The sequence below is a fragment of the Microcaecilia unicolor genome, chromosome 9, assembly GCF_901765095.1.
Source record: "Microcaecilia unicolor chromosome 9, aMicUni1.1, whole genome shotgun sequence".
Taxonomy (NCBI): Eukaryota; Metazoa; Chordata; class Amphibia; order Gymnophiona; family Siphonopidae; genus Microcaecilia; species Microcaecilia unicolor.
In genome coordinates, this window is record NC_044039.1 from 185,690,906 (window position 1) to 185,715,596 (window position 24,691).

Here is a 24,691-nt window from a genome sequence, read left to right on the forward strand (position 1 = left end):
CTTACTTCTAACTATAGGATAACAGCGTAACATGTCAAACACTTGTCCACAATACACCAGCTATATAGCTGGTGCAAATGATTGTGCTAAATTGAAAAATAAGTGCCCCACCCAAAGTCATGTAATAGCCTTACTTTTCTTAGTTTTTGCTTTGATCGCCTATTATTATTATATCTACTCCCCTCCATTTTCTGGTCTAAGGAAGAAATATGTTGTTTTTCTATTGCATTTTTTCATTAAATGTTACGTGCTCTGTTATGCTTTAACAAGGAATCACTTGTGAAATGTTTTTTTTTAAATTTAAAAAAAGTTACATTAGTCAATGCAATTCAGGATGAGTACGAAAGTAAGAGCTTTGTACTCTGGAAAGAATAATTTTACTGAGCATAGATGTCTGATGGCTAGATAAGAGGATTTGGTAACTGACACAATTTGAGTATCAAGGGTCAAGAAAGAATCTAATTCACCACCTAATACTGCGATACAGCTGAAGAGAGGAAATGGGATATTATTTATCTGAGCTTGACTCTCAGGAAGAGGGAGACGACATGAGATCCATATTGCCTTCGATTTTACAGGGTTAAGTTTCATACCTTGGGAAGTAATGAAAAGAAGAAGGAAATAATGTAGACTTTGGCGATCTGTTTTCTCTAATTTTCCACAGTGCAGGGCAGAGACCACTACATCTAATTATCCACCCCATAAAGTCTGTGTACGAGTGCAGCCAGTGGGGTAGCTGAAAATCCTAAACTTGACAATCTGCTTTCTCGGTGACTCTACATGCAAGCACATTTATTTAGCAAAATCTAGAGGAATATGATAAACCTGCAGAGGAAATAATGTAAAAGCTAAAACAGAATCAACAGAGAGACATTTTAGGTATATGGTAAAGGAAAAACAGTTTTGAAGGGGGTGCCACAGGGTTCCACTCTTTCTACCTTGTTATTTAACATCTGTGTGACCTCTTTAGGAAGAGTTTTCAGAGATTTACAGGTTACATAGTAACATAGTAGATAACGGCAGAAAAAGACCTGCATGGTCCATCCAGTCTGCCCAAGACAAACTCATATGTGTATACCTTACCTTGAATTTGTACCTGTCCTTTTCAGGGCACAGACCATATAAGTCTGCCCAGCAGTATTTCCCGCCTCCCAACCACCAGTCCCGCCTCCCATCACCGGCTCTGGTACAGACCGTATAAGTCTGCCCTCCCCTATCCTCACCTCCCAACCACCACCCCCTCTTCCCCCCACCTGCTCCGCCACCCAATTTCAGCTAAGCTTCTGAGGATCCATTCCTTCTCAACAGGATTCCTCTATGCATATCCCACGCATGTTTGAACTCCGTTACCGTTTTCATCTCCAGGATACAGGATTTAAAGTGATGATGTGCAATTTTTTTCTAGTGCAAGGAGGTTTGAGTGGATTGACTGAATGAGCAATTGTATGGCAGCTGTCAAAAGATGGATGTGTTCTAATAGATTATTTTTAAATTTTAGTAATACTGGATTAATGTTTGTGTGAAAGGATGAAGATTTGCTTCACTGCCGGTCAATGAGACTGGGTGAATCTGTGTTGCCAGTGCAGGAGCTTATGCGTATGTTGGGTATTATTTTTGACCTTCTATTGTCTATGCAGGATCAAGTATTGCATATGGTTAAGTCTGCATTTTTTCAGCTTCATTTATTGAAGTTAAAACCAATGTTGTCAATATGTGATTTTTGCTCTGTGGTACAGTGTTTAGTGCAGTGATTCCCAAACCTGGCCTCTACTGCATGCAAATCTCTTTCATTAATATTCATTGTGGATATCCTGAAAACCTGATTGGCTGAGGTGCCTCCAGGACCAGGTTTGGGAACCACTGGTTTAGTGATTTTCCATATTGGCTAGTACAATGCATTATATTTCAGTTTGTCGAAATGTATTTATTTATTTGGATTTTGCTCACATCTTTTTCAGTAGTAGCTGAAGGTGAGTTATATTCAGATACAGTACAGGCATTGCAGGTGATACAGAATGCTTCTGCCTGATTGCTGGTGGGTGTGTCTTAGTTTGAACACATATCCCTGCTCCTTCTCTCACTGCATTGGTTGCCAGTTCGCTGTTGAGTGCAGTTCAAGGTGGTATGTTTGGTCTACCGAACATTGTACTCTGATTGCTTTCCCTGATTCCTTAAAGATGTGATTCAAGAGTATCAGTCTGCTAGATCTTTGCGGTCTGAGAACTTGAAGTTATTGACAAATGTCAAGATGCAAACTGCAAGATATGCTGATACCTGGAAAACTGCTTTTTCGATATCAGGTTCATAAATTTGGAACGATTTACCAGGTTACTTGAGATTGTGTAGCAGTAGAGATCAATTTGGTAAAATATCAAAGACATATTTGAACATTCATAGAGCTGATGCTTGTGACTTTATTTTGAGCAATGTACTGATCTGTATATATGTTGGTTTTTATCTCTTTTATTGTGTATGTTGATTTGTAATCCACCTAGTTGTAGGCAGAATAGATTTTTTTAGATAGATAAATAAGTAAATAAATAATAATAGCATTCGCCTTAGGTTTTGCTGATAGGATAATGTACATTTTAAAAATGTTTGAAATTACATGGGATGTTAAGATTGTGTCGCACTATAACATGAAAGACCTGATTGACTAAAGGATGTTAATGGGATAATGAGCATTAAGGGACTGAATTTATGACATGGTGTCTATATGGAACATTAAAAGAGATCCTTTTTTATGCATAATTTACAAAGATACCTATGTACCAATATAAAATAAACTTCCAGAAGCCGCCCCGGTAGTATGCAAATCCTCTCACAGAAATGTACACCTGTTCTGATGCAGATTAAAAAGCAGATTTTAGAAAGAACATACAAATGAGACTTCAGATGTCTGGCCTGGGACAAGTCAAGCTTCCCAAAACAAGCACTTTACAAAACCTAGACGTGCTTGGGAGCAGGTGGAAATCCTGACATTGATCTTGGCGCTTATGAACATTCTGCAATACCACTGAATTCTGAATATCACTGCTATCCAGAAACACATGTATATTTTGACCCCACCCTAACCACACCCCTTACCATTTGTGCCTATGAATCCTGGCTTTCTAAATTCAGGTTTTCTACTTTTATTTGACATGCATGTGTTAATTATGGTATTTCCATGTGCAAATCACAAATAGGACTTCTAAAATAACCACCTAAATATGCTTAGTTCTGCATTTTATGCACATATCCCCCGGATTCTTTATAGCTCTCTAGAGTTATGCGCGGTTCTGGGTGTAAATCTAGGCATGTTCTAGAACTATGTGTGTAGATTACTTGTTTTAACAAGCTGTTAAGCATTGCTAACAGCTCTTAACAAGCAATAATAAGCACTAATTGGCAAAAATTAGAATTTACTTGCGTAGATTGCTAAGCATATTCTGTAATGTACTGCACCTAAATTCTAATGCGCGCAGGCAAAGAGAAGCATGCGTAGGGGTGTGGAAATGGGCATTTCATGGGCAACCCAATATCTACATGCATTGTTATAAAATATGGGCCAGTGCACATAAATCTACAGCAAGGATTTACGCCAGCTTTTCCTTGGCGTAAATGGACGCACATAGATTTACTCACATGAACTACGCCTACGCGTATTCTAAATACCGTGCATAGATTTATACATGATATTTAGAATATGCTTAGGTGTAATTGCCTAACACGCGTTAATTTTAGGCACCATATATAGAATCAGGCCCATTTTGTGCACAAAAAGCAGTTCTAACTATACCCACTTAGGTTTGAGGTGCTGGCACTGAATAACAATCAGCAGTCATATAATTTCCCAGGTATTGATCTGAAGTATTCTAATCCATCCCACCCTCACCCTCTGGTATATCAACAAACCCCTCCTGATCTCCCCTCCTTCCCTCCCACCCCCTGGAATATCAACACCCCATTCTTCCCTCTCACACCCTAAAACACAGACCCCTCCTAGGATCCCTCCAGGCCTATCTGCCTGATTTCTAGTAGTCTAGTGGAAAATGGGCATGAGCAATGCCCACTCACTCTTGTCTGTCACAGCTGCCCTTTCAAAATGGCCACTGTGAACTCTAATGGTAGTGTTGTAGTACTTCAGTAGTATTTTGGGATGGAAGGGAGAGCCACAAGGAGGGGGATCAGAATCACTGGGTGGAGGGGGGTTAGGACCTGGCCAGATACCGTTATGCAGGTCCTAGTGAATATCAGCTGGAAGCTGTGTAAGATCCAGCAGCTAGCACATGCCAAATTAGCCCCAAATAGTCAATGCTCGTTCTCAGACATGGCCTGGCATTGAACATCCAAGGCTAACTCTGCCCATGCCACAGGCAGAATATACAGAATCCTACGTTTCGGGACGTGTATGTTCTGCAGATATTGGTAGGTCCAGATTTTCACCAAAAAAGAGCATATCCCACTACGGGGATCCTGATTACAACCCTGGTGGGTGCTTCCGTAGACTTAATGATATGTGACACCCAAACAAATTGCTACTGTGATTTAAAATACTGCCTCCTTATTTACAAAAAAAAAAAAAAAGAATGTAAAAAAGCTTAAGTGATGAAGATAATGAGGATCTAGAAGAATAATCCTTGGTTTTGCCAGCTGTAGTAGGAGTTATTAATTAAAGAAGATGCCTAAGGAGACTACTTATATTTTCTGTGTACTCAATGCATGCTGTTCAGAGAGAGTGCTGATACTGTGTTTCAGCTATTTATGAGTTACATTTTTCTTTCCTTTTTATTGCAGCTCTTTTTTTTATGCCTTCCTGAATCTGCTGATCAGCTCCTTTGTGGTTTTTCTCATCTTTATTGCTAGTACTATAGTAAGTGTTGGATTTAACATGTGGTGTGATACTATTACAGAAAAAGGAAGCATTCCATACAGGTTAGTAATACCTTCTTCTACTTTGGCACTTTCAGCAGTGTGTTTTAACATAAGACTAAAATATTGTACAATCTACAACCACCTGCATCCCTTAACCAGTATCCCCCTAATTCTATAAATGTTATCAAAAATTGGGTGCACAAATTTGGGCATGCACCTAATTTGCGGACATAATGTAATTGAATAATGAACTAATTAGTACCAATAATTGACTTTTTAACAAGCAATTATTGTCACTAATTAGATTTAATTGGAACCTGCATGCATAAATGTAGTCGTGGATCTGCGCCTAAATTTCATACGTGAGTAAGTAAAGGGGTGTTTTTATAGAATATGGGGGGGGGGGGTATGCATCCAATTTAGGCATGTTCATTTGCGCCATGTTTCATTTGGTGCAAATGGCTGTGCCTAAAGTTAGGTGTGATTCCCAGGCATAAGCGTTATTCTATAAACCACGTCTGACTTTAAGTGCAGCTTAGAAAATAGCACTTTTTTTTGGCACCGATTTTATAGGTGCCATATATAGAATCTGGCCCTATATATGAAATATAGAGCCAATATTAGCAGGATGGGCAAAATATAATTTGAAACACATAGGGGGCGATATTCAGACTACAGGAGTTAGACCAGCTAACTCCTGCGGTTGGTGCTAAGCCCGAATATTCAATGCCGGGCCATTTCCGGTGACCGGCACAGAATATCTGGTTTATTTTTGGCCGGTTTAAATCTAACCAGCTAAGTCAATATTCAGACTTAGCTGGTTATCTTTAAACCGGCCAAAGATTTACCAAGCTTTCACTTGGCCAAATATGGCTGCAAAACTTGGTTTAAAAATTGTCGGATACCCGATTATATTGGCCAATATAACTGGCTATCTGCTAGTCACTAACTGGGGATATTCAACAGGGGATAACTGGTTATCCCTCCTTGAATATCGGTGGATAGCCCGTTAAGCGCTATTTAACCGGTCAGCAGCTGTTCTGACTGGTTAAATAGCACTGAATATTGGAGGTATAATTTAGACAGTTTCAAATTAGACATATATTCAGCAGCATTAGCTATCTAGGCAGTTGTCAGGCTTTCAAGGCAGAAACTAGGTTCATGAGCCCTTGGGCCACTGCCGTGGAGCAGCAGTGGCAGGCAAAACCACCCCACACCAGAGACAAGGCAGAACTCCGACAGAAACAGCTAGACTTCACCTGCACTTGACCGCCCTTCCCCAGGAGTTGAGCCCCTGGGTGCAGGCGGCCGGCAGGACTTACCAGACAGGGCAGGCACTGGATACCAACTAGGCTGAACAGGAACTGAGGGTCAGAGGGGAAAGGAATATACATGGGCAGCAAGGCAGGAAACTGAGCTAGGACTCACAGAAAGACAATACTACACAAAGCAGGAAATGGACAAGCTAAAGGACAGGAACTGAAAGCTGCCACGCAGCCACTGAAACAGGGTACAAATACTGACAGACAAGAGACAGGACTGAAAGCTGCAGAGCAGCCACTAAAACAGGGTACAAATAATGACAGACAAGAGACAGGACTGAAAGCTGTAGAGCAGCCACTAAGCAAGAGACACAGACAAACAGAAACTAGACAAGGAATACAGACCAGAAACAAGACTAGGGAAATAAGCAAATAAACCTAAGCTAAACTACACAAAGACTAACTAGAATCAGACAAGGAACAATAGAAGAAACTAGACTAGGCAGAAGTGCAACAAAGCACGAACAAACCAGGGACCTTAGACGATGCAAAGGCAAACTCAGAAGGTTCCAGGTGGTAATAAACCCATCAGCAGCTGAAAGTTAGCTGCAGGAATCATGAGGCTGCTACGGGTGAGGCTGGCTGCCAAACTTCAAACCAAGTCTGGAAGGCTGGAATATCTGGACCGGACCAGAAAGAAAGTCTGGAAAGTCTTTGGCAGCCACCGGTTCTGGCCACCAGAAGGCAAGAGGAACACAAACCAAGACACAGGCAGAAAGCATACTGAAGCACAGAGAGGCTTAACACACACAGGTACAGTATAGTGGAGTAATCATAGCCATGCTGGAAGCAGCCAGCACAAAGAGACAGAGACAGAACTAACTCAGGAAGAACAGACAGAAGCCAGCTCAGAAGCTGACCACCGGAAATAAGGTGAGTCTGAGAGGGGTCACGACCACAATTGTGACAGCATGTATATACAAGCATAGGACCCAACTCTGTGGGTGCTCGATCACCCCCATTATTGAACAAACTCCTTGGCTGTGTCCAGGGAAGATAATTTCTGTTGGGTTTAGCTCCCCCAATAATCTTGAAAAGTTGGCCTATGTATACAGGTATAGGTGGAATGTCCAACGTAAATGCTTTACATTTACCTGCTTTTTTTTGTGTTGCCCACCTACTCACGCAGAGGGTGATTTTATGAAGTGAGGCAGCAAAAACAAGGATTCTGTTGATGTCATAAAAGTCTTTAATCTAATCATAAAATCCAAATCCCTGATATGGGGAAAACTCAATGTGGAAAATTCCGAGGAAGACACTATGTGGCCATGTTTCATCCTCTGTGCCTTTGTTAGGAGTCATTCTCAGTAGGAAGCAAATCAGGTAATCTAAATGCAACTGCGATTTGAACAAAGCCAAACATCAAGCATCAATGCGGCGTGAACATGGACAAACCCACTTGCGTCTCTATTTTATAAGAGGTTACCTAGGTTTGGAGGGCAAAACACCTACTTTGGGCCTATTTTATAAATTTCTAAAACATGAATCAATAAACCTTCTAGCAATAAAACTAAAAATGTGCTCTATCAGTGCTCAATGTGTGACTACTTTTTTTTTAAATATTTTTTTTAATATGCTGTGCTCAGTGGAAGGGGTATCGTCCAGAGGACTTGCTCACAGGATTGTTGCTTTGCCTCTTATTGAACATCATTGCACACCTCCTTCCTACCCTAATCTTCCTTTGCCTATCGCATCTAACGCCAGTGTGCTTCAATGAAACAGCATATTAAAAAAATATATATAAAAAAAGTAGTCACAAATTGAGCACTGATAGAGCACAATTTTTAGTTTTATTGCTAGAAGGTTTCTTGATTCATGTTTTAGAAATAAACAGTGGAATCCGCACTAAAAGCTAACCCGGAAGAGTGTAATCCTATTTTATAAATTACTAAACTGTGGTGATGGCATCAAAATAATTTCAGAAGATAGTATACAGATGTACAAATGGAAGTTTTTTAGCCGATGAAGACAGTGTTCTGTGAGCCATACAATTTTCTAAATTTTGACCGCAGACAGACAGAGGCTTTTTTCTCTGAAAGTAAAATAAAGAGTGATCAGCCATCACCACAGTTTAGGCAACCATGTGTATATTTAAGAAGTAGTCTTCATTAGTTGGTGGTTGTAGTTTTGCCTATTTTATAAATGCACATAGATGCCTATCAGGCTTATTTTCAAAAGTGATTGCTGGCCATCTTCCGACATAAATTGGGAGATGGCCGGCGATCTCTCAAAAGCGGCAAAATCGGTATAATCGAAAGCTGCTTTTTTGACACCATCGCCGCTTTCCCATCGCTGAGCCGGCAAAAGTTCAAGGGGGTGTGTTGGCGGCATAGCGAAGGCGGGACATGGGCGGGCATGGGCATGGCTACCAGATGGCCGGCTTCAGCGCATAATGGAAAAAAAAGTGGCGTTAATCAGTATTTTGCCGGGTTTACTTGGTCCTTTAATTTTCACGACCAAGCCTCAAAAAGGTGCCCCAACTCACCAGATGACCACCGGAGGGAATGGGGGATGACCTTCCCGTACTCCCCCAGTGGTCACCAACCCCCTCCCACACTAAAAGCATAAAAATAAAAACCTTTTTTGGCAGCCTGTATGCCAGCCTCAAATGCCATACCCAGCTCCCTGACAGCAGTATGCAGGTCCCTGGAACAGTTTTTGTTGGTTGCAGTGGACTTCAGGCAGGCAGACCCAGGCCCATCCCCCCCTACCTGTTACACTTGTGGTGGTAAGTGTTGAGCCCTACAACCCCCCCAAAACCCACACTACCCACATGTAGGTGCCCCCCTTAACCCATAAGGGCTATGGTAGTGGTGTAGAGTTGTGGGGAGTAGGTTTTGGGGGGGATTTGGGGGGCTCAGCACCCAAGGTAAGGGAGCTATGGACCTGGGAGCTATTTTTATATATTTTTTTAATTTTTAGAAGTGCCCCCTAGGGTGCCCGATTGGTGTCCTGGCATGTCAGGGGGACCAGTGCACTACAAATGCTGGCTCTTCCTACGACCAAATGCCTTGGATTTCGCTGGGTTTGAGATGGCCGGCATTTTTTTTCCATTATCGCTGAAAAACAAAACTGGCCATCTCAAACTCGGTGAACTTTGGCCGGGCCAAACCGTATTATCGAAAGAAAAGATGGCCGGCCATCTTTTTCGATAATACGGTTTGGCCAGCTGTTTGCGGCGCCACCAAAATAGATCGCTGGCAATCTATTTCGCCGGCACCGTTCGATTATTCCCCTCCATGGCCCTCATTTTACAAGCCTTATTTGCATCTGATAGATTCATAAACCAGCACTTAAACATTTATCTTGCTTAAATACCTAAGTCCCAATTTTACAAAGCCAGGATATGTAGCTCAAGTGTACGTCTAGTAGCGCTATAGAAATGATAAGTAGTAATAGTAGTAGTAGTACTATCAACTCTAAGTACATGCAACAGGCCAGGAGGTGTAGTCTGGGCATGTTTTGGGTGGGACAAAGGCATGGTAATTTGAGAGACATTTTCTTCTCCATTTCAAAACATCGACATTGGGAGTTACACCTTCTACCAAGCACATTTAATAAATAGAATTTGGTGAAGAGATGCTAATGAGCAGCACTCCACTGAAGAGATTAATGGGTTGCCCCTTTTATCCTCCAGTTGTTTTGCCCCCCCCCCCCCCTTGCCAAACTGACAAGGGAAACCTTTCACTGTGACAGGATCAGGATAATACTTGGCTATGTTTCTAAGGTTGCAAAGATAACCATTATGGGGCAGATTCTATGTATGGTGCCTGTAAAATCCATGCAAAATCATTTTTGCCTAAGAGTATTCTATAAGATTTAGGCGTGGTATATAGAATACACCTAAGTTGATATCCCAGTGCCTAAAACTACATGCATCCATTTACAGCAATGAAAACATGGCGTAAATCCCTGCGCATAGATTTACGTGGGCTGGGCCATATTCTATAACAATGCACATCAATTGGGGAACCCCCATTTCCCCACCCATCATGCTCCTTTTTGGATGTGCACATTAGAATTTAGGTGCAGTGAGTTACAGCATAAGCTTAGGGGTCCTTTTACTAAGCTGCGGTATAAAGTGGCCCTGCAGTACTGTAGGCGCATGCATTGGGCACGTGTTGGACCAGTTTTTACTGTGTCTGTGAAAGGCTTTTTTAAAAATGGGACGGGGAAAAGGGCATGCGGTAAAACTGAAACTGGCACGTGTCCAAAACTAGCCAGAGCCCTTAACGCCACCCATTAATCTAGTGTTAAGGGCTCATGCGCTACATGTGCGGTGACCGGTCAGCACGCTTCAACTGCCGACTACCGCCAGAAACGACATGTGTGGGAGGAAATAAATAAATCATCCAGGCATTATGGGCGCACACCAAATCTAAAATTACTACCGGGGGACATGATAGCCTGGTGGTAGCCTCATTTAGGGCTAACATGCCACTGTCATAGGGTCCCTTAGTGAGTTGTGCACATAAATTCTAATTATTGCCAATTAGTGCTCATTATTGCTTGTTAATTTCTGTTAACTATGCTGATTGGCTTGATAAACCAGGGGCGTGGCCAGACTTCAGCGGGAGGGGGGTTCAGAGCCCGATGTGAGGGGGCACATTTTAGCCCCCCCCCCGCCGCCGACACCAACAACTTTGACCCCCCGCCGCCGCCCCTCTCAACCCCCCCTCCCGCCGCCAACCCTCCCCCGCCATCACCTACCTTTGATGGTGGGGGACCCCAACCCCCGCCAGCCGAGGTCCTCTTCTTCCGGCGCAAGGCTTTGTTCTGTTTCTGTGAGTCTGACGTTCTGCACATTGTCAGACTCACAGAAACAGAATGAAGCCTTGCGCCAGAAGAAGAGGACCTTGGCTAGCGGGGGTTGGGGTCCCCCGCCAGCAAAGGTAGCGAATGGCGGAGGGGGAGTGTTGGCGGTGGGAGGGGGGTCGAGAGGGTCATCGGCAGGGAGGTCCAGGGCCAAATCTATGGGGCCCAGACCCCCGTGGCCCCATGTAGCTACGCCACTGTGTTAAACCAATTAAGTTCTGTGCATTGTTATGGAATATGCATGGATTTAGGCGTGGAACACTAGGCGCAATATATAGAATCCAGCAGCATGAGCTGGCACATATCTAGTTATTTTGCCATTGTAACAACATATCTGATTATGTGCTGGCTTTGAACCCATTGATATTATATATATTTATCTTTCTAAAATAGATGTGTATGCTGCATGCACCCAACGCATAAATGTCCATTTTTTAAATATTTTAGAACAGGCTCCACGTTGGCAGATTCTGTTCTAAATTACTGGTGAAACTTTAGACGCACTGACCTGCACGTCTCAATTCCAGCTTCTACAACCTGCCTAAAATGGTCTGTGTGTGTCTGTATAAAATTGTCCTTATAAAAACTGCAGAAATTGTAGCTAAAATGACATAACACCTGCTAGGAAAGTGCAAAAAAATATTTTCAAAAGCCTGAAATTTTGATGATGTATGAGTGTTTTCATTTATCCTGTCTGCAGTAATTTCACCTTATGTAAATACTTTCTGTTTCAGCTGTGAAGAATTACAAGACAGAGATCTGGAATTGAATTTAGACAACTCTTCTTTTTATGATCAGTTTGCTACGGCACAGGTAGGATCTTTTCTAGAAATTAGGGGTTAACTGGGCAAGAGTGGTTTCTGCTTGTTTATCTACCATTGTCTGGGTCACGAGATGATATTTAGTGGCTTCTATCCAGATAGTTGTGTTTAATATCTTGTCTGATCACTGTGGCTCTATCTGGTTAGACCTGGGGCAGTCCAAGTACTGGGCACTGAATGAACCCCCAGAGGTGAGACTGCTTCTGTTAGACCCCCAAGTTCAGGTATCCCTGAGTTTGGTGCCTCTTAAGATTGGGCTCTCCACTTTACATCCCCTCAAACAGAAGCCCCACCCAGAGCTCCCTCTAACATCATCACACCCAGAAAATAGAACCTTAAATAGAAACCTGACCCCTAGCAGTAGTAACTGTAAGACTTTTCCTAGGGCTTTCTGGTGCCATTTTGAATCCAGCAAAGGCAAGGGCAGGAGTGACTGAGGATCCCTCCTGCTCAGACATCACTAGACACCAGAAAATTGTCATTAGGTCTAGGGTAGCAATGGGTGGCGAGGCCTTCCAGGGGTTCTTCCCATTGTGGAGTATTTCCAGATGGGGAAAGTGATATTGGAAGGAGAACACAGGGGGGGGGGGGCTGTGCTTGGGGGGGGGGGGGCTGTAAAGTGGGAAGCCTTTATTTTGGGGCTCAGACTTGAGGGGAGGGTCACCAGGCTTGGGAGTATTGGACTTTGGATGGATCCATCAGAAGGAGCTTCCATCTATGGGGGTCATTGAAGAGGGCAGCGTGTAATGGGGAGGCAGCGTGCTGCACCTTGGCTGGCCCCTTTAAGATGTGGCCCAGGACAAACAGACTGAACTTGGTGGCCCTATCTTCCCAGAACAGTAAAATAACCCAGGCTTTTATCTGATGCTATGTTTCCATGTATAACACAGCTTGCAGTATTCACTGCAATCCATAGGATTTACATTCGAGAATTTGCATCTCATTACTATATATATCCCACAGAGGGGCATAATCGAACAGAAACGCCTATCTCCATGGGCGTTTATCTCCGAGAACGGGTCCGTGAAGGGGCGGAGTGAACCGTATGTTCCAAAAAAAATAGACGCCCATGTTTTATTCGCCAAGGTGTGAGCTGGGCGTTTTTGCTTTTCACCGATAATGGAAAATGAAATCGCCCAGCTCAAAAACGAATAACTCCAAGGCATTTGTTCGTGGGAGGGGCCAGGATTCATAGTGCACTGGTCCCCCTCACATGCCAGGACACCAACCGGGCACCCTAGGGGGCACTTTTACAAAAACAAAAAAAAAGGTAAAAGAGCTCCCAGGTGCATAGCACCCTTCCCTTGGGTGTTGAGCCCCCCAAATCCCCCTCAAAACCCACTGCCCACAAGTCTACACCATTACTATAGCCCTAAGAGGTGAAGGGGGGCACCTACATGTGGGTACAGTGGGTTTGGGGGGGTTGGATGACTAAGCATTAAGCAGCACAATTGTAACAGGTAGGGGGGGGGATGGGCCTGGGTCCACCTGCCTGACGTCCACTGCACCCCCTAACAACTGCTCCAGGGACCTGCATACTGCTGCCTGGGAGGAGGGTATGACATTTGAGGGTGAAAATAAAAAGTTGTGAAACATCATTTTTTTGTGGTGGGAGGGGGTTAGTGACCACTGGGGGAGTCAGGGGAGGTCATCCCCGATTCCCTCTGGGGGTAATCTGGTCATTTAGGGCACTTTTTGGGGCCTTATTCGTGAAAAAACAGGGTCCAGGAAAAGTGCCCTAAATTCTAGCTACAAACGCATCCATTATCGGCGAAGGGCGCCCATCTCTGTTTGGGTGATAACCACGCCCCAGTTCCGCCTTCGACACGCCTTCAACACGCCCCCGTCCACTTTGTCCGCATCCGCGACGGAGTGCAGTTGAAAGCGTCCAAAGTTCGGCTTTCGATTATACCGCTTTATTTGTTTTTGTGAGAAAGACGCCCATCTCCCGATTTAGGTCGGAACTTGGGCGTTTTTCTCGTTCGATTATAAGCAGGACAGTGACCTAATACCACTGTATTATGGCACTGAACCCTGCATTAGAGCCCTTTAACTGGCATTAGCAGGCAAATAACACGGGTTATTGCATAAAGTCGAGTGCTTTACTTTGAATGGGCTGTGTTGGCATTGTCGCGAGGCAGTTGCTAGAGAGGCTTAGAAAACAAGGGGTTAGACATTTACTTGGCCTATTTTAGTGGCAATCATCATCAAGGATAAAACAATTTTAGTTACAGGATCCCATTGCACTGTTCTGATTAACCAGATTTATTTACTTGTATAGCGCACTGTCACCTTATTAAACCAATGAAATGCTAAATCCAGTAGTTAAGCAAGAGAGAATACAATGAAAATCCAGCAAACAAGAAAGACCAATAGAACTCAGAATTTACTAGCGCCTGCTTCTATGGTGTTCAGCACCATGATCTGGACAGCATCTGCGACAGATGCCCATGGTGAAATTAATGGTACTTTTCACATTTTTGAAATGCTCTAAAATTGATTTTAGAAACCTTGCAGTTTTTCTGAAGCACTATTTTTCTCCTCTCCGAAGAGATGTGTACAAATGTTTTTACATTTGTACACATCTCTTCGGAGAGGAGTATAACAAGTTCGCTTTGTTTTTTAACATTTTTTAGAAGAGAGGAGACCCAAGAGAGTTTTGTCTTATTATTCCCCTTGGAGCACACATTCCAAGTCATATTCTCCGAGGTTACAAAGACCCCTGAGGCAGGCCTTTGGGCCGAAACACGGCCGTGTCGGGTCATTTTTAATGCAAATTACGTTATCTTTTATTTTTTATTTTTTATGTGAATAAACAAATTATTTGGTATCCTTATTCACTCTCCTCACTTTTTGTTTTATATCTCACGGTCCCGTGAGGGTTTTTACCTCCTTTTTTGTTTTAGCACTATTTTTCTCAGCACATCTTTCCCCATACCTGGAAATGGCCCACAATGCCATAAGGCCTCCCTGCCTACCACTTTCAAGATTCCCTGGGATCTAGAGGGACCAGGCAGGAGCAATCACCTGGAAAAGAGACAGTTGAGGGAAGATATGATTGAGGCCCACAAAGTCCTGAGTGGTGTAGAACGAGTAGAAGTGAATTGATTTTTTTACCCTTTCAAAAATACAAAGACTAGGTGACACTCGATGAAGTTACATGGAAATATTTTTTTGCAGTTCCCTTGTCATAAATTATATGTAGGCAAGACCAACAGAAGTTTAAACATCCACATGAATGAACATAGACACAGCATTATCCATCAATGGGTAGGCGCTCCGTTGACAGCACATAGCTTAGAAATCGAAGGAAATATTTTTTCACTCAACAAATAGTTAAGCTCCAAAACTTGTTGCTGGAGGATGTGGTAATGGTGGGTAGCATATCTGGGTTTAAAAAAGGTTTGGACAAGTTCCTGGAGGAAACGTCCACAGTCTGCTATTGAGGCAGACATGGGGAAGCAACTGCTTGCCCTGGGATTGGTAGCATGGAATGTTGCTACTTCTTGGGATTCCAGAATCTTGCTACTCTTTGTGGTTGTGGAATGTTGCCACTTTTTGGTTTCTACAAGGAAACCAAGGGAAGCAACAGCACTCCACAATAGATAGTCAATGCAAAATAAAGGAGTACTTCAACAGAACAAAATGGCAAAATACCTAAAGCATAAAATGAAACTATATGCCTTAATTAATAAATGTATAACTTTTTAGTCTACAATGTTTAATGTTTAATTTTTTAATTCCTTATTTTTAAATTAAATTTAGCATAGAAGCATTATATAGCAATCATTTAGGCTTTTAGATCTTTTAGAGACCACAGCTATTTCAGATCTGCAGCACTTTTAAACTTGTTAATCATTTGCCTTCAATGCTAATTCATTTTAATATCATTACAAAAATTGCAATATTCCATTTAAAAATTAAAAATTAGCCACCAGCGACCCCAGTACTTAACTGACACATCAGGATGCCCACTGCAAGTCCACAGTGGTGTTTCGGTTCCAGAGAACCTGATTCTGGGGTATTTTGCTTGCTTTAGGTATTTTGCCATTTTACTCTGTTGATGTACTCCTTTATTTTGCATTGACTAATTGGGATTCTGTCAGGTACCTACAGTATGTTTTTTCTAGTGAAAAAGTTGCTGGTACTCAAATGCCAGGCCACCCTTCAGGGGTGAGGTGATTACTAAGGGACCCACCCCACAATAGCCAGGCCCCCTGCAACCCATCACAGAATCTATGACGAGGCAGAATTGGTGTGTAGAGCCTGAGCTCTTTCATTAAAATTTAGGGACCATGGGTCAATTTTAGTAGACAATGGAAAAGGTGCCGGTACTCAGTACCCCCAAGTACCCCCTCAAAAAAAGCCCTGGGTACCTGTGACCTGGCTTGGCCACTGTTGGAAGCAGGATACTGGGCTTGATGGACCATTGGTTTGACCCAGTATGGCTATTATGTTCCTTAGTTATGTTCTTATAGAATAGCACCTAGTGCTTACATGCATAACTACCAAGTAATGGTACTAATCAAGTGTGTAATTTTATATTCTATAAACATGTGCACATAATGTGCACCTGATTGACCCCTTATAGAATTCCCCTTATAGTAAAACAAATATAACAGTATATAAACTTGAATATACATAAGCTATTAAGGAGCCCTTTTACTAAGGCACGCTGAAAAATGGCCTGCGGTAGTGTAGATGCTTGTTTTGGGCACGTGCAGAATCATTTTTCAGCAGACCTGTAAAAAAATGAAAATTGCCGCACGTCCATTTTGGGTCTGAGACCTTACTGCTAGCCATCGACCTAGTGGTAAGGTCTCACGCAGTAACCAGGCGGTAATGGTCTATGTGTGTAAAATGCCGATTACGGCATGATTACCGCCCGCACGCCAGAAAATAATAATATTTTCCAGCATGCGTAAAAATTGAAATTACCATACGGGCCATGTGGTAGCCGGGCAGTAACTCAGAATTGCCACACGGGCGCGCATAGGCGCTTATGTGGCTTAGTAAAAGTGCCCCTCATTAACTAGCTTTAAGTTAGTTTCAGTAGTAAATGATTTCTGAAATACATTTTTTATTACGCACCAATCTTTCTACTCTTCTCAATTCCTGAGGGCAAAAAATAATTTTAATACAATGGGAAGCAGTTTAGTATAATTATGGCAAAGATGCTAAATACTGAAGAAACTGAATTCGTTGTAGGCTGTGACATTTTTTGTTCTTATAACATAAAAAAATTACCAAAGGTGAGACCATGTACATCCCATTTTCAGATGAAGAGCTCTGCTTGAAAAAAAATTCCTATCACACTTGACACTCTGCCTTAATAATGAATAAGTATGATTTGCTTGGAGTACAGATGGAAATTCTCACTTCATCCCAAAAGGAGACTGAATAAGATTTATAATCAGCACTGAAGGGATCATTAAGCACTCAGGACAGAGCTACCTTGCTGTCACATCTAGACTAGTGGCCAGATTGGACGTGATTAAGATGAGCATCGTTATCACCAGAGAGACGCGAGGTTGCTACTTTTCACTAGCATTTCTGAGGAAAAAGGAGCTTGAAGATGTTATGATTAACTAGAATATTTCACTGATGAAAATCTTTGGAGAAAGAAGAGAAAATACCATAGATACAAGTGGGCTAAGGAAAGGACCAATTATAAAGAAAAAGCCCACAATTAAATAAGGACAAAAATATAAAGACCCTCTATGAGGATTCCAAGTTTATAGTTTACTGGCTTTTGATAAACCATTCTCGATAGACATGTAAGAATGGTTTACAAACAATATAAAAACATTTAAGAAGAGAAGGAAGGAGCTCCATTGTTAAATCAATTAGAAGCCCATTTCTTTTTTAGGCTAAAGTAGCAGACTTGGAAGACCTGAAGGAGACAGAGAGGTGCATAAAGGAGTCCTACAGGGCAGAGCCGTAGCGAGGGGAGCTGACACCCGGGGTGGGTCGCCGCTGCGCACCCCCCCCTGGTGCAGCACGGCGCACCCTCCTCCCGCTGGAGCGCACCCCCCCGGAGCGCATACCTGCGACGAGGGATGAGCGGGAGGGCCGATCCGCCCCAACTGCACGTTGCTGGGAGGTGTCGGCTCCACGCTGGTTCACTGCTCTCTCTGTCCCGGAACAGGAAGTAACCTGTTCCGGGGCAGAGAGGGCAGTGCACCAGCGCGGAGCTGACACCCCCCAGCGGCGTGCACTCGGGGCGGACCGCCCCCCCGCCCCCCTTCCTACGCCACTGCTACAGGGATGTTGTAGGGAAGTCCCACCCCCAGTCTGGCAGCCTCTGTGCTGCCCTGGAGGAGGGAAGTCTCCTAAAAGGAGAGCACCACCCTGGTGAAGTATCCTATAGCCAGGACCTGCCTACCAGGGGATGCAGTATCCTCTTGCTCTGAGGATGTGTCTCCAGGGGCTTCTGCTCAGAAGGGAAGGGTTAGGAGAGCTGCTGTAGTTGGTAATTCAGTCATTAGGCATGTAAATAGATGGGTGTCTGGTGGTCATGAGGATCACCTGGTCACTTGCCTGCCTGGTGCAAAGGTGGTGGACCTCATGCGTCACCTAGATAGCATTTTAGATAGTGCTGGGGAGGAGCCAGCTGTCTTGGTACATGTGGGTACCAATGGCATAGGAAAATATGGGAGAGAGGTTCTGGAAGCCAAATTTAGGCTCTTATGTAGAATTTTGAAATCCAGGTCCTCCAGGATGGCATATTCAGAAATGCTCCCTGTTCCACGTGCAGGACCCAAGAGGCAGGCAGAGCTCAGAAGCCTCAATGTGTTGTTGAGATGATGGTGCAGGAATGAGGGATTTAAATTTGTTAGGAACTGGGCAACAGTTTTGGAAAGGGGGAGCCTATTCCAAAAGGATGGACTCTACTTTAACTGAGATGGAACCAGGAAGCTGGCAGTAACATTTAAAAATAGGACAGCTTTTAAATTAAAATTGGGGTGGAGGGGGAGCCAGCAGTCGCCCAGGAGCACATGGTTCGGTGTGGAGTATCCTTGAAGGATACTAATAAACAGGACATTTACTGTATCCAAATAGAGAGGTTTCAAGAATGGTGAAAGAAAGCCAGGAATATTTAAGGGGAGAGCAGAGTAAAGGATGCAAATTATCCCCGTCAACTTCTAAGTAGCTTGTAGGTGCAAGAAAAAAAGCACAATTTGAAGTGTCTGTATACAAATGCTAGAAGCCTAAAAAATAAGATGGGAGAGAATTAGAGTATATAGCACTAAATGAAGAGGTAGCTATAATAAGCATCTCAGAGACCTGCTGGAAGGAGAACAATCAATGGGGCAATTTTATTTATTTATTCATGCTTGTATCACATAATTATCCAAAAATGAGTTTCGGTTCAATGTGGCTTACATTTGACAGTTGTTAGAGATTACATTGATTCAATTACATCTGCAAGGTATTATCAGGGTACAAACTATAACGCAATGATAGAGTAGATCAAATTGGGGGGGGGGGAGTTGCACTATTTGTTAGAGAGAATTAAGTCAAAGAAAATAAACATTCTACATGAAACAGATAGCAGCATGGAATCTTTATAGATAGAAATTTCGTGTGTGAAGGGAAGGAGTATACAGATAGGGCTGTACTACCGTCCACCAGGACAGAATGGATAGACAAGTGAAGAAATGTTTACAGAACTTAGGAAAGCTGGTAAATTGGGCAACTGTATAATAATGGGTGGTTTCAATTACCCCAATATTGACTGGATAAATGTTACATCAGGGAGTGCTAGGGATGTAAAATTCCTAGACATAATTAATGACTACTTCTTAGAGTACCTGATCCAGGGAAAGACAAGTGGGGGAGCTATTTTAGATCTAGCACTTAGTGGAATGCAGGGCATAGTACGAGTGGTAATGGTGTTGGGCCCGCTGGGAAATAGTGATCATAAAATGATCAAATTTGAGCTAATATCTGGAGTAAAGTCACTAAGAAAATCAACTGTAGCAGCATTTAATCTGTGAAAGGGTGACTGTAATAAAATGAGGAAAATGGTTAAAAAGATGCTAAAATGATTGGCCACAAAGGTTAGGACTTTAAATGGTTTAAAAATATCATCTTGGAAGCCCAGACCACATGTACTCCACACATAGGCATTTTGATCTGTATTTTTGTCACATTTTCTTGGTCTTAAAGTTCATTTCTTGGTTCTTAAAAACTTTTACTTTGAGTTACTTAATTTTGCATGTGAAGAATGAATGGAAAAATAATAAAGTTACAATTGGGAGTTATAGCTGAGGTTGGGATCTGGAGTGGGGTTGGGGTGGAGCTTAGACACCCCCCAAACAAAAAGGCATTCCATTGTCCCTGATTCCACTTATTAACAAAGTTTGAAAGAAGAGGAAATGACAGCCAGCATGGTTAAAAGGTGAAGTGAAGGAGGCTAGTATAGCCAAAAGACCATCATTCAATGAATGGAAGAATTATCCGAATTTGCTCTGTGGCTGATGCAAATGCTCACATCTAAATTATAGGTGCTTATCTTACCTGTTACACTAGTATGCTCTGTGGCAAGTTAGATGCAAGGCATTGATAAAGAAGGCTAAAAGAGAATACGAAGAGAAGCTTACCACAGAGGCAGAAACTCACAGGTACACCAGAAGCAGAAAGCCTGTAAGGGAATCTGTGGAACCGTTAGATCATCAAAGAGTAAAAGGAGCTCTCAGGGAGGAGAAAGCCATAGCAAAGAGACTGAATGAATGAATTCTTTGCTTCAGTCTTAATGGAAGAAGATGTAAGAGACCTACCTGTACCAGAAATGGTTTTCAAGAGTGACAATGCTGAGGAACTGAAACAAAACCTCAGTGAGCCTGTAAGACGTGCTGAGCCACATCGCTAAGTTAAAATCACCTGGACCGGATGGCATACAAAGTAGCGTACTGAAAGAACTCAAAACATGAAACTGCAGATCTGCTCTTGGTGATCTGTAACCTGTTGTTAAAATTGTCCATAGTTCCTGAAAATTGGAGAGTGGCCAATGTAATGCCAATTTTTTTAAAAGGTTCCAGGGGTGACCTGGGAAATTATAGGCTGGTAAGCCTGACTTCAGTGCCAGGCAAAATAGTGGAAACTATTATAAAGAATACAATTACAGAACACATAGACAAATATGGTTTAATGGGACAATTTTTTTACTCTTTCAAAAAGTACAAAGACCTAGGGACACTCGATGAAGTTACATGGAAATACTTTTAAAACAAATAGGAGAAAATATTTTTTCACTCAGCAAATAGTTAAGCTCTTGAACTCATTGCCAGAAGATGTGGTAAAAACGGTTCCTGGAGGAAAAGTCTATAGTCTGTTATTGAGACAGACATGGGGGAAGCCACTGCTTGTCTTGGGATCGGTAGCATGGAATGTTGCTACTATCTGGGTTTCAGCCAGTTTCTTGTGACCTGGATTGGCCACTGTTGGAAGCAGGATACTGGACTAGATGGACCACTAGTCTGACCCAGTATGGCTATTCTTATGTCCACCTAAGCATTCATATCCAGCTAAGATAGTGTATTCAAAGACCCACTGAGTAGATAAGATAAATGGGTATTTACTTATCTGGATATTCAGCGGCATTTATCTGGTTAAAAATGCCACTACACATCTGACTGAATTCAAATTTACACTTAGCCATCTTGCTCTGTACTAGCTTCTTAAGGTAAACAAACAAATTATAAAACAATTATTCCCCTATCCCAGTCCCCTCTCAGCATTTAAAAGAAAATGAGGAGGGACCCAAGACCGCCATCCCTTCCGTTTCCCCTTCTCCTCTGTCTTTAAAAGGAAATCAGAAAATACAAATAACATATATGTGGCAATTCTATAAATCTGTACAAAAAAGCCAATTCTATAACAGTGCAGAGGTGCACCTAAACCGTGATAGAGGAGGTGACTCTAAGCCCTCCTCCATAGTGTCCTTGTTTCCTCACCTCCACCTTCCTCCTGTCTCCAAAACTCCAAATCTATTCCACAAGTTCAGTTCAAGGAGAACCCAGTATTGAATGGGGATTGGTCTATTGATTTATGTAGGCGCTTAGTTTAGAAGCTCTATGCGTGTTTTGGACATCTGAAAACTGGCATTTAGACATCCATATTGAATAGAAGTCCAAATACTGATTTTATAAAGCCACAATATGGAAGTCTATATGTTCCTTTGGCAAGGGGACATGGTCTGCGCATATTTTAGGTGGAACTAGGAAGGGACCAAAACATGGACATCCAGCTCTGATTGCAGAAGTGGAAGGGGTGTCCATGTTCAAAAATATGGACGACTGTATTTAGACCTGGCACATCCAGGTTACAGAACGGTGCCCTGATTGAGCAGTTTGCCACTGAAGGGAGAAAAGGAAATCACAGTAAGTATTTTTCTGTCCCTGTGGGGCGCACATTTTTTAAAAATAATAGAAACAAAAGTGCAAAAATCTACAGCGGGACTTGAATCAGCAACCTCTAGTTTTCTGCCCGAAGTATCATGAAGCTACTCTAATCATTAGACTACACCTTTGTGTAGAGTTCTAGGTGTCCATTTTATAAGATGGATACTCCTGTGCTGCCACACAGACGTCCATGTCCCTTGTTTTGCCCGTTCATAGTTTGGACGTTTCAATTTGAAAAATGGATGTTCATGCTGGATGTCCACTTCTCATGTATTTTAGAGCAGGTTGTGTATCAGCAGATCCTGTTCTAAAATTACCTGAGGCAAGGATGTCCATATCTGACATATAGACTTGGAAGTCCATGTTCTGAGTTGGATGTCCTTTCCAAAATTCCGTTCATAGGTTCTCAGAGCTTCTGTCACATAATATTCATTCAAAGTGAGAGAGACAAGAGACCATGAGTCTCGGGGAATGCTTTTGGGCTTTGAGGAGGACAGATGGGTATTAGGAAGTGGAGGCCCTTAAGGAAGGAATCTTTGGGTATCTGCTAATGCCAGGAAAGATCGTGAGTGGGTGGGAGTCTAGGATCATACCCACATTCTTTTGCAAACGTCCAAAGAGTACTGGTAGGGGGATTTGGATGCTGAAGATGTCTATTTGTTTTGTCAGGAGGGAGTAGCTAAATTTCTCACTGTTGTTGTTTGACTGACCAGGTTAGGTGTCTAACACTGAAAATAAGTGCTAGTCACCTTTCTCCCTTTACCTTAAATGAAGCTAGAATATTAGTTTAGCTAAAGTAAATTTATGATGTAAATTTAGCAAGTTACTTTGGTGAGTTGTAAAGGCTTTGATCTAGCCAGCTAAGTCCTTACTAGTGGCGTACCAAGGGGGGGGGGGGGGGGGGCGGTGGGTGCGGTCCGCCCCGGGTGCACGCTGCTAGGGGGGTGCCGCGCATCTGTCGGCAACACTCGTTCCCTGCTCCCTCTGCCCCAGAACAGGTTACTTCCTGTTCCGGGGCAGAGGGAGCAGGGAACGAGCGAAGCTGACAGGCGTGCGGCACCCCTCCCCCCAGCAGGTAAAAATGCACCTGAGAGGAGGTGTCCGTCCTTTCGTTGGGAGTGTGGGGGGGGGGGTCGCGCCACACCCGGGGGTGTCCTTTCGCTGGGGGGAGGTGTCGCGCTGCACCCGGGGGGGGGGGGGGGGCGCATGGGCGATCCGCCCCGGGTGTCAGTCACCCCAGGGAACACCACTGGTCCTTACTTATCCACTTTGGATACTAACTCTTAATGTTTTTATTTCATCTTTCTGTGGGTAATTTCATAACCACACATTTTGTTATTTTTTTTTGCTTTTTGCTTTTATAAAGTGAAACTAAATGCTTCCATTAAGGCTTAGAACCTGTGACACGTTTGTGCTTATTTAACTACAAGTACACACTTCTGTTGTAAACTGTAATTGGCAAGCGTAACACTCCTTTATTTGTTTTGTCCAGTTTGGTCTTTGGGGGGCCTGGCTGGCTTGGCTGGGTGTGACGGTTCTCGCCTTTCTGAAGGTCTACCACAACTACAGGCAGGAAGATCTGCTAGATAGCTTGATCCATGAGAAGGAGCTGCTGATCGGACGGTCTGCCTCCAGAACGTCTCTACAGGACGAGAAGAGCGGCATCATTTAACACCAAGTCCACAAGCCGCCCTGCACTCTACCTTTTCAGCTTCTATAGTGGGTTAATCTGAACACAGCTGTTGTAAGAATTTTGGTTAACAAGCAGCTCCTAATGCACCATTTCTATTATTTGAGTTACAACTTCAGATTCATAGTCTGAGTATTTCCTGAACCGTTATCATATGCCCCTGAAGAAATTACTTTCCTTTTTGATGGGTTTACATTTTTTGCTGTACATTCCCACTGCTCTTTCCAGATGTAGCAAATATTAGTCAAAGTTTTTGTTCTTGCTCCTCTGGTTTGATTCACTATAATACAGACTGAACAGTATGTCTGGCCAAAGAATTAATAGTTATATTTAGGGCTTAATTCTTAGGTGTAAATGTAGGTGTTTATTTTCCAGTTAATTAGGGGTTCTTTGAGAGTACGAAAAAAATCAGTGTTTACCGTGTCTTTGTGCCACAAGTACCATTTGCTGTCTGCCTTTTCCAGTCTGTCATTGAGGAGTTGTCAGTACAGAAAAGGTACAGTACTGAGAGAAAGATACAAGACAAAGCAGGGGAGAGATGAGAGGTACTAGGGGAAATGGTCTTTTTCTGGTACTTATTATTATTATTTTGGATTGGGGTGTTATATCGCTGGATATCAATTAAATCTAAACTAGAAAGCCCTGGCTATAAGACATGAACAGCTCTGCTTATGGACGTTTATTTCATGGCATAATGTGTACAAATGGTTCATTTACAAGTTTTATTCTGTGGCTTCATTTTCCTTTATGTGTAGGTTCTGTGAATAAAATGTATTAAGC

At 42.8% G+C, this 24,691-nt stretch overlaps 1 protein-coding gene across 1 annotated transcript in view; it reads left to right on the forward strand.

Moving 5' to 3' along the window:
• Positions 1-24,427, forward strand: part of TMEM179 (transmembrane protein 179) — a 53,749-nt gene extending 29,322 nt beyond the window's left edge. The window contains exons 2-4 of the mRNA XM_030215029.1: positions 4,780-4,917; positions 11,729-11,807; positions 23,714-24,427. Coding sequence (XP_030070889.1) covers positions 4,780-4,917; positions 11,729-11,807; positions 23,714-23,893 — 397 coding nt within the window. The 3' untranslated portion in view covers positions 23,894-24,427. The remainder of the gene's footprint in view (positions 1-4,779; positions 4,918-11,728; positions 11,808-23,713) is intronic.
• The last annotated feature ends 264 nt before the right edge of the window (positions 24,428-24,691 follow it).